The sequence below is a fragment of the Microtus ochrogaster genome, chromosome 5 (genome assembly GCF_000317375.1).
Source record: "Microtus ochrogaster isolate Prairie Vole_2 chromosome 5, MicOch1.0, whole genome shotgun sequence".
In the NCBI taxonomy this organism is placed as follows: Eukaryota; Metazoa; Chordata; class Mammalia; order Rodentia; family Cricetidae; genus Microtus; species Microtus ochrogaster.
Genome location: NC_022012.1, coordinates 56,955,495 through 56,973,637, shown reverse-complemented (window position 1 = coordinate 56,973,637; position 18,143 = coordinate 56,955,495). Strand labels below are relative to the sequence as shown.

At 33.3% G+C, this 18,143-nt stretch overlaps 1 protein-coding gene across 1 annotated transcript in view; it reads right to left on the bottom strand.

Annotated features, from left to right (window-relative positions):
• The window catches only part of Phip (pleckstrin homology domain interacting protein), a 127,514-nt gene that overhangs the window by 62,114 nt on the left and 47,257 nt on the right, over positions 1–18,143 (bottom strand). The window contains exons 8-15 of the mRNA XM_026779098.1: positions 14,829–15,050; positions 14,456–14,556; positions 12,489–12,559; positions 11,642–11,742; positions 11,518–11,558; positions 10,593–10,691; positions 9,489–9,642; positions 8,972–9,106 (exon numbers count right to left, since the gene is read on the bottom strand). Of these exons, the coding sequence (XP_026634899.1) occupies positions 8,972–9,106; positions 9,489–9,642; positions 10,593–10,691; positions 11,518–11,558; positions 11,642–11,742; positions 12,489–12,559; positions 14,456–14,556; positions 14,829–15,050 (924 nt within the window). The remainder of the gene's footprint in view (positions 1–8,971; positions 9,107–9,488; positions 9,643–10,592; positions 10,692–11,517; positions 11,559–11,641; positions 11,743–12,488; positions 12,560–14,455; positions 14,557–14,828; positions 15,051–18,143) is intronic.

Genomic DNA, 18,143 nt, shown 5'->3' with positions numbered 1-18,143 from the left:
TGGCTTCTGTCTAGCACTATTCCTGTCTACCTGCTGCCAAGTTCCTTGTCATGATGGTCATAAACTTGCCCTCTGAAATGCTAAGCTATCATCAACTGCTTTCTTCTTTACACTGTCTGGGTCATAGTCTTTTACCACAGCAACAGGAAAGTAACTAAGAGACTATCCTAGTTGCATCTTTTTTATAAAGTGTATTATGACTAACTCTGTAACAACAACGTCAACAAAAAATAATTCTCCATGAAAAGGATCTCATGTTTTAAACCCGTCAAGTTTGTTGATTTATTTATTTACTGCCCCCACTCCTGCCCTACATGGAGACAGGATTTTTCTGTTAAACAATCCTAGCTGTCTGGAACTCATTTGTAGACCAGGCTAGCCCTGAACTCACAGAGTTCCGCCCGTCTCTGCCTCCGGAGTGCTGGGATTAAAAGCTTGTGCCACCGCCCAGCCAGTCAAGGGATTTATAAGTAAAAGTTTGAATATATATGTGTAACTATGAAGGAATGAATCTTACAAAACAAGCAAATAAACAAAAACAAATAACTGTATTTGTAAAAGGAATATATGTCTATAAACATGTGAGCCCTATATACTACCTAACAAAAATAAGTCAACATAAAAATTAATAATGTATATGATTTCTGCTTTGTATTTCATGTTATAATAAAACAGTCACACACAACAAAGCAATGACAATATTTTAAAGCCAAGTAAGACTTCTTCCAGGTGAACCATTCCTCTAGTCTTCAAATATAAAGACCATAAAACAAAACTCCCATACATTAAACAGTAAACAAAGAAACTAATAAAAGACATAATCAAAATTACTATATTCTGCTTTTTAAAAGTAGATGAGGATTATATTATAATAGTGTCCCCCTGATTAGAAAATACCATGTGACTAAATCTTAAAAGTATTTTTAGGAAATGAGTATTAAACCCTTGTTAATCGAAGTGGAAGATCAAGAAGAACTCTCTAGTAATGGAGAAATAATAATCTCCTAGCTCTGTTTAAGAAAAGCGAGCAGTGAAACAGCCATTGAGAATCCTACCCAGTCCTAAAATCATGATGTTTCAATGAGGTTATTCAAAGACCTAGATAAATCTGAACAAGAATTATATAAAAAGAACTAAAATGCAGACTAAAACTATAAGGTCTAATACCAACCGGGATGAAAAACATACTTCGAGAAGACCTCAAAACAAACACAGAGATGAAACACATGAAGTAGCGCATGCATAAATCACCCTATTAAAGAAGCACACCAATTCTGTGACCAGAGCCACTTTGCTTTGCTCATTTAAATATTTTCATTCTTTAAATGGACAACTAGTTGGAAGGGAGCACTGAGCTAGAAAACATTCCAATACCTTCTTTATGATAGACTTACATCCAAAAAAAAAAAAAATCACATAATAGAGAGAACTTATATTTAGAAAAACTTCCTTTGTGTATAAAGAACCTTTGGAATAAGGCAACACTGGGGAAAAAAGAATGAACCAATACTACATAGGCTAGTAATATGAGTCAGTGGGCAGAGAGGCTTGGCATCAAGTCTGATGACCTGAGTTTCATTCCCGAATTCAACACTGTGGAAGGTTAAGAACCAACTCCACAAAGTTGTCCTCTGACCTACACCTACACACCTATCTACACATACTTAATAATAAAAGCCAGTTTTAAAAAATTCTTCAAATTTACTAAACAGAACTTCCAATCATTTCTGTAACTTAGAGAATATATTAAGACATTATCCATATTCTAATGATCTAGTAACTTTCTAAATACATTAATAAGCTGGTGCTGTTTTTAATAATTGAAATTTAAAAAACTGGTAAGATAACTACATATAAACTAAGAAGAGCTTCTTTAAAGAAATTTGTGTCAAAGACAAAATTGCAAAACCTGCTATGGGAGAAACTAGTGAAATAACTACTATATAAAACAGAACAATTTATTATATAAGAATGATTTTGAAGAATCAGCTTTAGAAGCTCATCAAAATTAAAATACTATAAAAGTAAATAAGTCAGCTCCAAGTATAATGGAATTCTGTGGGTACTTATTCTCCTTCTCCCAACTCTCTGAAAATGAAATGGTGGTTGTCTTAGCCACCTTGGAGATTTTGATCTCTTCTCCTGTCCACTCTGCTGAACAGGAGAGTTTAAAAAAAAATTAGTTCTAAACTCTTTATACCACTATATTTCCACCTCTATGAAGAAACAATTCCAGGTGGTACACTTTAAACTATCTGTACTGAACCCCTAGAATCTCTAGTCACAGTAGCTCCAAAAGCTGGCTGAAAACTTCCAGAATAGGAAGTCTAGAAGAAATAAACATGAACTTAAAAAAATATGTTCTCTTCACTGTCTTGAATTTCTGTTAATAATGCCATTGTGGTCAGAGTAACTCAAGCTTAACTATCTGAATGCATGTAATGGATCTTTCCTCCCTGTCATTGCCCTGCCATTCAACACTCAGGAAAAAAAAAGTGTTACATATAACTTTTTCATTCATAAATTTCCTAATACCTACCCACATAACATTTTATCTCTAAATAACTAAACTAGTCCTCCCAAAATCTACTTAATTTCATACTTGAAATACGACCTCTTACAACAAAACTATTGTAACCTTAGCTTTTAGGCTGTATTTATGAAAACCACTACTACAATGTTTCACTGTTTTAATTTACAAGATAACTTCAGGCTCTTTTTTTTTGTAATCTCCCTTAGCTTATGGCTTCAGCTCACTAACCATTATTTGTAAGTAAGTCTATTATAAACTTTCTACATTATTTTATCAACACTTTTATTTTAAGATTTATTTTTCTATGTATATGAGTGCTCTAATGACTTTAGGCCAGAAGAGAGCCTCAGATCCTACTATAGATGGTTGTGAAGTCACCATGTGAGTACTGAGAATTGAACTCAGGACCTCTGGAAGAGCAGTCAGTGCTCTTAAAACCCAAGCCATAGCCGGGCAATGGTGGCGCACGCCTTTAATCCCAGCACTCGGGAGGCAGAGGCAGGCAGATCTCTGTGAGTTCAAGACCAGCCTGGTCTACAGAGCTAGTTCCAGGACAGGCTCCAAAGCCACAGAGAAACCCTGTCTCGAAAAAAAACAAAAAAAAAACAAAAAAAAAAAAAAAAAGCCATCTCACTAGTCCACTTATTTTTTATATGATTGATTCTTTCGTATTGACTTTATATTTAACCTTCCATACAGAGTTCCAGTTTATTCTCATAAACAAAACTTGGACCATCCAGCCTGAACTGACCACTGTAGCAATTGTTTCTTCTAATACGTCTTGCTTTTACCTGACATCAATATTTATCATTTCAATCATGTTTTAGTTCTACACGTTAACTACTTGCTAAAGACAGCCATGTCTATCATTTTGGGGAGGTTGATAATTTATAACCACAAAATACATACTTAAATATTTGCTAATCAAAATACCTTCAACTTCATTTTTACATCATAAATTATACACCTATTTAAGTTGCTCAACAGTATGACAAAACTGAAAACTAATGTTTACGCCAACAAAAACTAATTTATAATTTTTTTTTGTACCGAGACAAAGATGAAAGAATAAGAGTCTGGAAAACTTGAAAATAAGAATAGTTATATATACTGAGAAAAGTGATACTAATTCTCTTATCAGAGACAATGGGAACAGAAACTACAAGCACTGAGAATGTTTTACACAGAGACTGTAGATATGTGATACTATCTTACTAGACAGTGAGAAGAAATGGAAAATGAAAAGGGGCAGGGTGAACAAACTTGAATTCTCAATTTTGAAGAGGTTAACATGAAAAACTATGGCTATTTTCAGCTAGTCTCTTTTCTAGATATGTACAACTACAATTACTTAAAACAAAGGTCACACTGAGAACATACTAATATCAGAAGTATGCATTTACAAAAATTCTGAGTGGTTTATTGGCAGCCTCTACTCATTTGAAATGTTGCAAGGAGAAATACATTGTTCTGGATTAGTGGACACTGGAACATTTTTAAAAGACTCTTAAGTAAAGAACAGTTAAGAGAACAATTATAAAAATAAAGAAAACTTTATTAAATAAAATCTTATTTGGAATCTACCCATGAAAAACAAAAGCAAAGCAGATTATCAAACTCAGTATAAAACAAAAAGCATTTGATAATGAGACATACTGTATTTTTTTCAATTAAAATAAAAACCAGGTAAGAAGCAACAAACTACAGCTTCTGAATATCCCGACAAAAACAACAAAATGCGAAGTAAAAACCAGTGAGGACTAGGAGATGTGAACAGCAAACGAGATAAAGCAGAAACAACAAAGACACAAGAACAATCTAACACAGGGTCTCCAGATTCGACTCTGAACACTGCTAACTTATTACTTAATATATATTACTTGTATAACCTATATATTAACGTACACTAGCACAAAGAATGCAAAAGTGAAGAAGTCTTAAGTCTTTAAAATCAAAATCGATTCACAAATTTAATTCTAGTTACAATGTCTGACAATTTAGCGGAAAAGGAAGGCCAAACCCAACTTTTGTTTTTATTTTTTTTATAAGGACCGTTTAAGCTTTCAGTAAACTTCAAACCTGCCTATTTCTTTCTAGGATTGTGAATGACACAAATTTTAGTACAGAGAATATATAGCACACATTTTCAAGTTATTTCTACAAACTGCTTTTAAGCATTTAATTGGCATTTAGACATTGTAGTTCAGAAAACTAATAAAACATCTACAAAGACATTTTACTCATGTCAACGCCAAGCAAAACCATGACTTGCTAAAACTATATACAATTTGTTTCAAGTGTTCATAATATACACAACATGTTTTAATAAGCTGCCCAAGTATATAGCACCTTTCCTTGATTATTTAAGATTATGCAAGAACTGTTCAAGCTGAAACATTAAGTACTAACATGGTTTCAAAACTTACAAGACAAGAATAAAGTACAAATTCTAGAAACTGAGTGTCTTTCTAAGGAATAATGTCTGAATGTGCTAATTTCTTTTACAATATTCTCTAAGTTTCTTTCTTCCCCAGAGGAAGAAAAGATGGAACAAATGGGAAAGCAGTGAGGGAGGAGAGAAGGCTGTTTCCATAAACGCCATGAGACAATAGAGTAGAAGAGCTGACAGCAATGTGTTTCCGCCCTTTACCAAGCATATCACTTATTATATTCTTGTATATCTCAGAATTAACAGAAACAAACCCAGAGCCTGCCTCACAACTGTTTTTATCATTCAGGTACTCTGAAAAGAAGAGCTGGTAATAAAAACAAGACAAGTTAACGCCAATATTATTTTCTGAAATACCATGAGCACTAGGAGAATTCAGTTATACGACTTCAAAGTGAAATCAGTTACAAATTATTAAGCATAGAACAAAGTAGAAATTCTCAATCCCAAACCTTTTGTTTTGTTCACAAATTTAAATAGTTCTAAAATAAAGCAAGAACTTTTGGAAAAAGTCTTAATTTAACAGAAAAAAATGCTTACTTGAATGCTGACTATTGGTGCTTATTAAAATATTGTCTCTTTTTTTTGTTTTTTTTTAAATGTTTATTTATTCATTATGCATACAATATTCTGTCTGTGTGTATACCTGCAGGCCAGAAGAGGGGGTCCCATTACAGATGGCTGTGAGCCACCATGTGGTTGCTGGGAATTGAACTCAGGACCTTTGGAAGAGCAGGCAATGCTCTTAACCTCTGAGCCATCTCTCCAGCCCCAAAATATTGTCTCTTAATACAGCTATTTAAGCTTTATTAAAATAACAACTATATCTCAAGCATATACATTGAAAAATTCAACTTTTTACTTGAAAAACTTTAATAATACAGTATTTTAATTACTTAAGATTCTAAGAACAGACTTCTAATTTTGCTAACTGGCCAAGTAAAGAAAATAATGAGTTATCCGTAACACTGAGTTACTTTTTAGATTAATTCCATTATCTTTCAAATATATATGTATTTAGACATGAACCCAATTATTCAAAAAGCAGAGACTAATGCTGAAACAATATTCTAAAAATATAGTTAACAATAATGGGGGGTTGTTGTTGCAGTGACAGTACTGTGCCCTATACCTTGGGCATGTCAAGTAAACATTTACTTCAGCATGTGAGCTACAGTCCCATCCCTAAACACTTATTTTTAAATACTTGTATAATCTTGTATATAATCTAAATGTTAATTCTTTTAAAGTCACTGCTTTCTTATTTTCTAGCTGTTGGAGCAATGGTGAGTTTACTCACTCATTTTATAAGCTTCAATTTTTGAAATTCTTCCAATACTAATATAAGCATTCAGCATTTCTAAGACTAAATTGTAGTACTGAGAATTATTCACTCTCAAATTCTAAAAATATGACAAATAATTCACTAAATTCAACTGTGATTTAGGATGATACATATATTCAATGTAACATCAGAAATTTCATTTGGACTCATCAAAGCTTTGTGGTATTTAACAACTCTGATTAGTTACACAAAGCCAAATAGAAAAACTGAGGCCTCAACTCAACAATGGCATGAGTGAACATTAAGACCATTAGCTGCTATTTCATCCAAAGTTTTTAAAGTCTTAAAATTTAAAGTTTTTAAAATCTTAGAAGTGTTGGATGCTTTCACAGGCTATTAAAAAAAAAAAAAAGAGCAATGAAGTGAACACAAAAGACCAAAAAGGACATATGGTAGTCACATAACTGACAAAATTTTGAAGATCACAGAAGAGCCACTCAGAATTTTATCACTGTTAAACTTTATCAATTCTAGACACATCACTAGCTGAGATTAACTGGTAGTTGTTACACAATGATATTGAAAATTTCTCAGCTACCATCCTGATTATATTTAGTATTAAGAATACATTAGTAATAGTCTTATAAAACCTGAAAATCTAATACTTAATATATGATCAAAGGAAAGCTGAGCAAAGTTTGTAATGAATACTTTCTCCATGAAGCTGAAATAAAAATTACCCTTCTTATGAAAGGTTTCCAGAAAGCTGCACTTTGGTAGGGTTTGCTAAGGATACTGAAATCTAATAAAAATCATTTAAAAACTAGAAACCACTAAAAAACCATTTAAAATTAAAGGTGATCTTGTTTTTACTGAGACAAAAGGTAGCGCATGCTCTGTAACTCTATGTAACAAGGATAATTTTTTTTAGTTTGCTTTTCTCAGTTTGAAGATACTAATAATCATTACAGAAAATTTTTTAAACCACCCTTAGGTTTTACTATTTATTGCAGATAGAAAGAACAGAAAAATCTCAACTGAACCTTTAATTTGTTTAATTAAACTACTTCCTTGTCTTTCCTTCTTAACTTAAAAACATGTAGTCTCAAATAGTCCAGACTAGCCTGGAGCTCACTATGTAGGTAAAATGACCGTCAACTCTTTATCCTCATGATTTCATCTTCTAAGTGCTAAGAGTACTAGGGTGAACCACCACACACTGTTTCAAAAATAAATTTTACAATAATTAAGGAATTTTAAAAATCAGATTCCTGGTTATGTAACTAATCTGTAACAGCAGAACCAGAAAAATCAGTAAATATGAAAGTGTTGCAATCCTTAGGTCTCCTGAAAGGGTGTTAGTTTATTTTCCAAACTTACCTGATGAGGGAAAATTCAGAATCAGAGTTTAATTTACCAAAAATTACTCTTCATTTTTTAGAGCAGTGTAAGAATGCTCTTTGGAAATATAAATTACTAAGTGGAACCACTAATGTGTGTACAGTAACGATTAAGGACCAACTGGGAAAAGATCAACTTCCTTATTCAACAGAGATGTTTAGAAAAGGAGCAATCCAGAAATAAGATAGAAAAAAGACAATCTACCACATTTAAAAATTTACTTAAAAAAACAAACAAACTACATAATCACAAAGGAAATCCATTCATCACTAACAACTAAGCAAAATAGTAATTTTCATAAAAATGGGAATTGTACAATTCTTATTTCTGACCTTATCTACACTAAGGATCATCCATGGTGAAGGCTAAAGTTAGTCACTTCACTAATAAAATTTCTTTATAATATTATAATCAATCAAAAATAGCATTCACTGTCATTGTATCTCTTCATAAGCAAAATATCTCACAAATAACTAGGACACATGTACACATGTGTGGCTCCAATGAGGGAAACCTACAGGCCTTGCACTTGTTGAGGAAGTACTACCATCAGCTATATTCCCAGCCTGAAAATGACTAAAATATACAGTATATGGCAATTCTGATTTTTGTTAGTTTGCTAATTATATCATAACTTATAAAAGATTTCTGCTGTTAAAAATCTCTCCTCTCGTTGTTGACTGGAATCTCAATTATAGAGTAAATGACTGCAAGGTGCAGTATTTAAGAACCCCTTTTACTTCATACACTGGTGAAAGGAGGGCAAATACTGGTTAGCTATGTATATATGTAATCAAACCAATAATTCAAATGTTCAATAAAAATATGCAAAATGCACATAAGAACACAGTGTGGAGGCAAAAGGTATGGAGCCAAAATAAACAACTAGCACACTATCAATTTGACCAAAATTAAGAACTACATAATTCTTTGGCTTCAATTAAACAAAAGAAAAAAGAAAAGAAAAAAAGAAGCCAATCAAAATGCAACATGAAGATTTATTTATAATTTACCCACACTGGTTTTCAAACACATTTTCTTTCGCATAACTTCATTTACATGACTTACTGATCAAACTTTCACGGATAAAAGTAAACCACTTAGCAGAATAAACAGGCATTATAAAATGAACAACTAATTATAAGTTTAGTATCTCAATATAGAATAAATTCCTTATTTGTAGACCTTTAAAGTCAAAATAAGGCATCAACTTTTAAAATGGATTTCGCTTGTGATATGCAGAACACCTCTGTCAAAATATCTTCCACATCTTTAACAGGTATTAAACAAGAAATATAATTACCATGTTGAAATAAGATCGAACTTTGACTCCTCTTGCTAGATCCCACACTATCACATTTCCATCATGACCAGCAGAAAAGAGAACTCTAGGATCAAATGGGTGTGGCTCAAGAACAAACACCTCATCTTCATGACCCTGAAATATTTTAAAGTAGCAAAACAGATATAAATACATAAAAGTATACAAGAGAATGACAATGTTTCTAGAAATCATTATTAAATTGGCAAAAACTTCAACTTTACCATGCCTAAAAAATAACAGACTATGCTAATATAATAGCACTGTCCATGGTTTAGGTATTATTACTAATACTCGAGAATACAATTAATACAACAAACACATCAAGCATTTCCAAGTCATGCTGCTTGCATTTTTTACATTATTCCCAGTTACCTATCAAGTTCAGTTACCCAAACAAGCAAGAGGTTTTAGATAACTTATCAGCTTTATTTTATCTATTTAGACTACATTCTAAAATCAGCCTCAGTAATACTAAAAGTTCGGTTTTGTTTCTCACCATTAGTACATGAATCAGCTGACCAGTGTAAGAATTCCAAACTTTCAGAGTCATGTTATTAACTGCTGTTATAACTGTATTGTCATGTCGATCCCAAGCAACCATAGTTACTTTCAGTTTTGTGATTTTGTCTTCTATCCCTTGAAGATTTTGGCTGAAAAGGAAAAGTTTATTGTTTACACTGATGTTATTAAAATACAAGACAAAAGTAAAATGTGTTTTCATTTACACTTTACAGTTATTAACATGAGTAGTTATCATTATAATTGAAAATAGTTGAACTGATATTATTGCACGGATTTAGGAAAACCAAGATTTCCACGATTATAGCATCCATAAACCATAAGGTACAGTGAGTGACCTTGAGGGAAAACCACTGCTGTAATTATCTATCTATGGTCTACCATCTTTATGCCATGTTGCTCATTGTCCCACCTTCAACTTGCTACCATGGTATCCTAACTACCCTGTTCTCCCATCCACTAGACTATATATAAATACAAGTAGAGAGCAACAATCAAACAGCAAAACTAAAACAACAGTTACAACATGTATTATAACTTTTCTTGGCTGAAGAAACCCACTGGGTATAAAAAGTCAACCTTTTAGGGGCCTTAGTCGGTAGGGTACTTGCTTAATAACATGCAGGAAGTCTTGGGGCAGATCCCCAACACAGCAATAAAACCATGGGTGGTGCCACCTGCCTGTAATTACAGCAACAGCAGGTGGAGTGATGGAGGCAGGTGGGTCAGGAATCCAATCCTATCTCTGACTACAAAAAAAGTTCAAATCAACCCAGTACATGATACATAAGATCAAGACTCAAAATCACAAACCAGACATGAAGCATAAGATACTCTGGTTGCAAACTTTTTTATCTCCTTAATAAAACTGAACTAAAAAATTAATTCAGCAGGTCTTGGTAATCACGGTAATCAGATAGTTCACAAAAATCAGCAATGTTCACCTCCAAAAGTACCTCTAATTACTAAAGAAAAGTAACCACCTTAGCATGGTATACACCTTTATAAGCAAATGTCATTCCAACCTGCAACATTATAATATTAAATATCTATACAAAATGAATCAAGCTTGATCTCTTACCCTGCCGGACGAGTAGCCATATCTAACAAAATGCTTTTCCATTCTCTTCGTTTAAATTGCCAAATTCGTGCTGTCCCATCACGACTACCACTTACAAACCTGTAAAAACAACAACAAATGTCCAATCCCACCAATGGCAGGGAAGGATCACAGAAGCTTTCTCAAAATGTACTTTCCCCCAAATTCTCTTTTTAAAGGACATTTTTATTTACAAAATATTCCAATATAACAGAAATGGTTCTATCTCTATGAATTTAAGAACTCCCCAAAATTTATGAGCTTGTAAGACCATTTTAACAGGTCATGAACAAGCTAATAAAAAATACTCTCAAAATGATCAAAGACAACAAACAGAATTACTATTTTCCAATGGAAAAAAAAATTGCTCCTCAGTATCAAAGACTTTGATCTATTCTATTCAAGATGCCAAGAAGAAGCTTTATTTTCTTTTAAATCCAGAATAGGAGAATATTTACGGAAAAACATCTTTTTAACATCTAGGAATGTCTCAAATGTAATGTGATAAATTTCTAGTTTTTAATCAAAGGCTTCTCACCTGATAGATGGGAAAGACAAAGGTATGGATTAAAAAACAAAACAACTTTAATAGAAGTCAAGAGTTTGAGCTTATTTTTGCTCTCAAAGTTGATGACAACAGGTCCACCTAGACCAAAGGTCAGAGAATTTAAGTCTATTCCTCTATCACGTTAATAAATTCTGTTGCCCCCCCCACCCAAATAACAAAAAAAAAAATCCTCCTATTATTAGAAAAGTATCCAAATAACTAACACTATGGCATATTGGGTAAGAAGGTTATGTTCTTTTCTTCGAGAATGAATAACTTCTACACAACTAGAAATCTGACTACAATTATCTTTATCTTCTAATTTTAAAGTTGCATTTAAATTAGATAAACATATTTTACCTGTTACTAGTATTGGAAAACTGGATACTATCAACTTTGTCCTGTATAAAAAGAAAAAGCAAAAGCTGAATACAAACTTGATTCAGTTAAGATTGTACCCATCTAGATCCTTCACCATACTCACAGTATGAAACTCCAATTCTGATATTTTCTCTGGCTGACCTGATCCAAAATAATAAACTCGAATAATATGGTCAGTGCTTCCAGTGGCCAAAAACATTCCACCTATGAAGAACAACAGCACACTTTTATAAGTGAATCCACATGACACTATTAACTTTGCTAAGTCTTTTTACCTCTTACCCACCAAACTCCTATTCTATAACTACCTCAGTAACGTGCCCACAAACTCTACAATATGAACCTGTTCTCAAAATTCACTTATGTCAGTATACTATAGCATATATATTTTACTTAAAAAAAAATCACTGCTCATATGACAATTTTATTCATCTCGAGAACAATACTCTCACAACATCAAATTGTTATACACACTGAAACATTTTAAGTACTTTTGATGAATGATCCACTTAACAGAGCCTTAAAAACAACAATGTAGCTTTAGAAAAATAGCATGAATTCACAGTATGAAAATAAAATACCTAAGAAGAGCCTATGTTTGTCTATGTTTTGGTCTAACTAGAAAAAACACTGTCTTGATGGCAGCAGCATGTGTTTCTGTCCTTTACCCTCAGTCCATACGCTACCTACAATTATCAAATGAACAAGGGTAGATAAAAACGGTTGGGGGAACAGATACTGGGAACATTACATACCAATCTATTCACCCAATTTTCATTATCAATTCACTTTAAATACTTAGGTTATAAAATCTGCTGGTAACCATTTAAAATACTACTACAGAAGACTAATTAGAACAATATTCTAGAACAAAATAAAATATTTTCCTAATTTTATTTCTTTCTAATGCACAATTTAAAGTTGAAAATTAAAAGGGTAAACAATCATACCAGCACTGAATGAAGAACAGATCATCTGAACTCCAGGTCGAGGGCGCTCTGTAAATTTTGTAGGTCTTGGACTTTAATTAAAAAAAAAAATCATTTAAAAGTCTTAATGAAACACAAGAAGTAATTCCATCTAAAAATTGATTTTAGAAAAAAACTAAATAGGTAACAGATGGCTATCTTCCTAAAAACAACGCCAAAATCAAAATACTATCAGCAGACAAGTAAAATTCTAGAGATAAATTCCATAGTACTTTCTGATACATACATCAATTACTACACTGAACAATCCTAAATTATTTTAGAAGTGAATTATACCCACTTTTAATTATCTTCAACAAATTTCCTAAGATAGAATAGCAACATACAATTATATAAGGAAATAAATTAATGATAAAAATGAACGCACTGGTAAAATAGGTATTACCTCTGTGGTTTATATGTATTATATAACTTTTCCTGTTTAAAGTTGTATGTGTTTGGGTGGGAGAGGTGGCTATGAACAGGTATACAACCCATGAATGTATGTGTGTGGAAGACAGAAGCTGACAATATGCATCTTTCTCAATGACTCCATCTCATTTTTGAGACATCTGTTAGTATATTAGATCTCACAGATTGGCTGATTTAGAATGCCACAGCAAGCCCCTGTCACCGTCCTATCTCTGCCCCAGCACTATTTCTGGTCCCTGAGGTAAGAAATGTGCATCTATGTATAGTTCTTGACAGTGTGATGGGGCTCCAAACTAAGGTACTCATGCCTGCATAGCAACCACTTTACCAACTAAGCCATCTCCCGAGTTCTTGTTCACCTTCTAATACAACATGACAAAATATTCTTCCATAACACAAGAATTTATCCTTATACTAAAGTAAATCTGAGTGCAATATGACCCATGTTAACAGTACAATTCCTTCAAATAATAGATTATATACAACCATATTTATACTAGTTATAACTACACTGCAGATGTTTTAGGCTATTAAGTTTGACATGTTTAATATAACTATGTTGAAAAAAATCAAGTAACATTATAGATTTAAAGTATGACAATAACTCTAATGGAGGCTGAAGCAGGATGACTACTCAAAGCTGAGGCCAGCCTGGGTTCCATGAGTTCAGGCCAACATGGGTTACATAGTGAGAGCCTATTTCCAAAAAACGGCACATAAAGCAAAGTACTACCTGGAACCAACTTTGAGAAATAAGAAAACCATTTAACCTTGCTTTTCTTCAGCGTCCTTAAAAGAGAAAAAAAAATTGTTCTGCTACCCTGGTCTTTCAATAAACTAAAAATTAAAAAAAAAAAAAAATAGATGTACTTAATTTGCGTGAGTATTCTGCCTATTAATCATGTATATCCACTATCATATGTGTGCCTGATGCTTATGATGGTCAGAATTGTGCACTGTATTCCCCAGAACTGGAATTATAAGTGTTCTTAATTGCTGAGCCATCTTTCCACCTCTACAAACCAAGACATTAACAGAAAACGAAAGCAAAACTTTGAAGTGCTACCATAGAACATGTTATCTAAACTTGGCATAATGAAACTTTAGCTCTCTCCCTAAATCTAAAATAAAATTTAATGTTTAGAGTCAGTAATTTAATTTAAATTATTCTAAAGAATAGTATTAGCAATGCTAATATGTTCTCAGCACAAAATTAAGCTACTGAGACAAAATTATATGGTATGCACAAGGAAGACATATATAAATAAATAAAAACATATATCCTTTAAAGAAACAACTAGGCTCAAGACAAAGATAACTAAAATCAGTAAGCATGAGGGGGAAAAAAACTGAAGCATGAAAAAAATGATGAGGCATAAAAATGAAAAGGATTAGTGGAAAAAGCTTATTTCTTTTATTTACTCAAAGAAAAAAGTAAATATATTCCCTTTGTGGACTATCTCTTAAACTTTCAATGATTAAACACACTTATTTTATCAAATAAAATAGCAACTGACTTTATTTTAAGAGTTCCAGCATCCCAAAGCCAAAAGCAAATAGTGCCGTCCGCCCCAGTAGAAGACAGGTATCTCTTTGAGCCACTGCACAGTGGTGAGAACTGAAAAGCAATCACAGGGGAAACAGTCTTTACAACAACAAAGACAGTCCAAATAACAAAACTCTCCCTACAAACCAAATTAATAGAAACTAATAGTAACCAGAAACACAGAATGAATCAAATTCATGATTGCTACTACATCACAAGTCCATACAATTCATAAAGCAGGAATACTTTCCTGTTTTATCTTAGATAAAGTTACATTATAACTGACTTCATAAAACTTAATTAAATTTTAAGCAAAAAAGGTTTAAAGGGTTTAAAACAATTACCTGTAGTGATGTAATGGATGCACTGTGTCCCTGAAGAACAGCCAAAGGTGCACAAGTCCGAAGACACCAGACACGGATCATTTTATCACAACTTCCAGCTGCTATCATAGTATTCTCATAGTTAACAGCCATGTCTGATATTTCAGCAGCATGTCCTCTTAAAGTAGCTAGCAATCTTCCATCGTCTGTGGCCCAGATTTTCACAAGACAATCATCAGAACCCTTGAAATTAGAATAGACACATTGATAGAAATAATTCTATAAATAATAATTCAACTTGTAATATAAAAAAATGAGTTATGTCCATATATCAACAACTGCATTTTAGGCACTGAAAATCAGAAAATCTTAAGTACTATTCTTCTTCCCAAATTCCTTTTCTATTAAATCATTCAATAATTAAAATCTGTGTAAACATAAGCAATAAAAGAAGACATAGGCATAGGCAATAACTGTCATGCATCAATGGTTCCCCACCCACCATTTACAACTACCTGGTCCACCTCCAATCTTACAAAACAATTTGAATTTCTACAGTAATAAGACCTAATTGCAAAACAAATATATTATACACTGGTTCCTAATATCATATATGCCATTTTGCTATATAAAATTAAAAGATGGTAATTTGGGAAAGCTTCTAGAAAGTCAAAGTGTAACAAACAAGTTTACTATCACTTTTCTTTAGCTAAAATTATATGACATCAGCTAAAACCATTGTTCAGAAAAAAGGTTTGGCTTTATGAAGCCAATAACCACATAAATTACTTATTTAGCTTAAATTAAGTAAGAACTTTTAAAGAAATTATTCCTAGAAAATTCTTTATCTAGTAATAAATATTATAATTTCACAATCCAAAACAGAGATAAGAACTTCTGGGTTCTACTTTTATCTTTTAACATGAAAATCTCAAACATCTAAAACATTATAAACCATGTCATCAATCCTCATATAATGACCCTAGAAATTTAAAACTTATCAGTATTTCTGCTACATTTTCTATACTTTAAGTTAAAATTGAAAATTATTGAATATTTGGCAGGATCTAGGTTTACTATGGTTTCATGTAACCATCCTTCTAAGAACTTCCAGTCTAATGCAAATTAAAAAGCGACAACAAAAAGCCCAGACCTTTAGATCAGAAGAGAACCTACAAAAGCAAAAAAACAAGTTTTCTGCTTCATACTAATAAATACAGATATGAAATGTACATGATCACATACACAGTAGTGGAAGTTAGAAGATGCATATTAATTCAAACTCTGCCAATATACCCTAAAACATTGTACACTTAAATACAAACTAGCTACAGTTGAGTCCTGAGGCAAACTAGAATAGTTACCAAGTAGCAAGTAGTCTGCACACTAATTTACAGTATAAAGCAATGATGTGAAAAATGAAGAAATATGATGATCTATAATGTGCATCAAGCAGGGGAGTACCAGGACTAGATATATTTTTCAAAGGGTACTTTGTCATCATTGTAAATAAGGTTAGAAACAGGAAATCAGTTCAAAGTTGGTAATCAGTTAAAAGTAAAATGAATAACTTGTTACTAAAATGGTAAACAGTAAAAAGTAAAATAATAAGTTGTTACTAGAGCAGAAGAGAAAGATTACAAAAAAGTTCATCTGTGCACCTGTGGTAAGGAAATAAGAACAACAGTCTTTGACATCCAAAAACAAGTCTATCCTGCCATCTAGCACAAGTACTTGTTAAATACAAAAAGGCTTTATAACATTCATTTGACTAAGTTCTCTTAATTCCATAAATTGAGTCAACCTATTCACTCCACTCTAGCTTCAGTTCCAAAACAGAAAGCAAAGCAATGTCACTACTTTCCATTACCGCTTTTAATAAACAAGTGTATTCAGAACAAACACATGTATGCAAAACACGCACAGTCCCTTCCACAAACAAGATGTAACAACTCATTACAAGGCACTCGCCAATTGCATTAGCTCTTGTTAAGTAATACAGAGATGACTTAAAGTACATGGGAAAAGAAACCAAGGTTGTAAACAAATTATATACAATTTTATATAAGCAACTTGAACAAACCATGGAGCCTAGCCATCCACAAAGGACCTGGGGCCTGGAATCAACTCCTTCAAAATATCGAGACAACTGACTGCATTTAGTTCCGACTTGTATTTATCACAAAAACAGAATTTTGTTCCATTCAGAAAACGAGAAAATACAAGCAACTGAAAATCTAAGGTGTGCCTATCAATAGTCACAGGTAGTAAATACAGACAAGAGTCACTCCTGGTCAAATGGCTTGCTCTCTTGTCTCCAGTAACCACCTCGTCCTCACAATGCCCCGAGGGTGGCAGGCTTAGAGCTTTATCACCTTGAGGAAATTAAGGCAAGAGAGGTAAGGCATCTTTCCCAGTGTAGAAGGCAGCAGACCTCAGTTCTCTGATCCATCAAACTGTACTGCCTAAATTCTTCCACTAGTGACCCCACAACAAAGAAGGTAAGGAAAATGTCACTCTCTGTAACGGACAGGAGAATCTCCACTAGTGAAAATACACAACAAGAAAACAAACAGCTGGGTGAGATGGTGAGTGCCCGTAATCCCAGGGCCTGAAACTCGGAAGCAGGGGGATCAGAAGTTGAGGCCAACTTGGACTCATAAGACCAAGACCAGCAGATAAAGAATGAGGGAGAGGGAGGGAGGGAGGACGAGTATGAGCGGCAGGGCTGACGTCCACGTGACTGAAAATGGGAAGCTATACTGAATGAACAACCCATGACTATCCCTCCTTCATGCAAACCTCCTATGGGACAAGCCCCTCACTGGACAATGAGGAGACAATGGAATAAAACAACTAAGCAAGCGGGGCTCTGCCCTGGGAGCTTATGGTGCCTTCAGAATCGCCAATCTGAACTGTAGCTTTGAGAAGAGCTATGAAGAACTGTGAGCTGCTACCAGAGCTGGCTAACCTGGCAACAGTGTGCTGTGTTATGGAGTAGAGACCTCACTTGGATGGGTGGTCAAGGAAGACTCCACTAAGGAAGTCAAAGCTAAGTCCTAAAAGATAATGAGGGGAGGAAAACACTCATGGAGACCTTCTGGTCACAGGTGAATTCATGCTGTCACAAGTACAATACTCTGAGTGATTCCAACATAGACTATTTAGTTTATTTTTGTGGTTTTATTTTGTGGTTCCAACAATTAAAACATAGAATAAAAATAGAATTTTATGTTAACATGCATATAACACAAGATAAAAGCAAAAACATATATAACTCTGCTTCCAAATATTGGTATGATTCACTTTGTTCTTATGAATCTGGGTAAGAGTTTG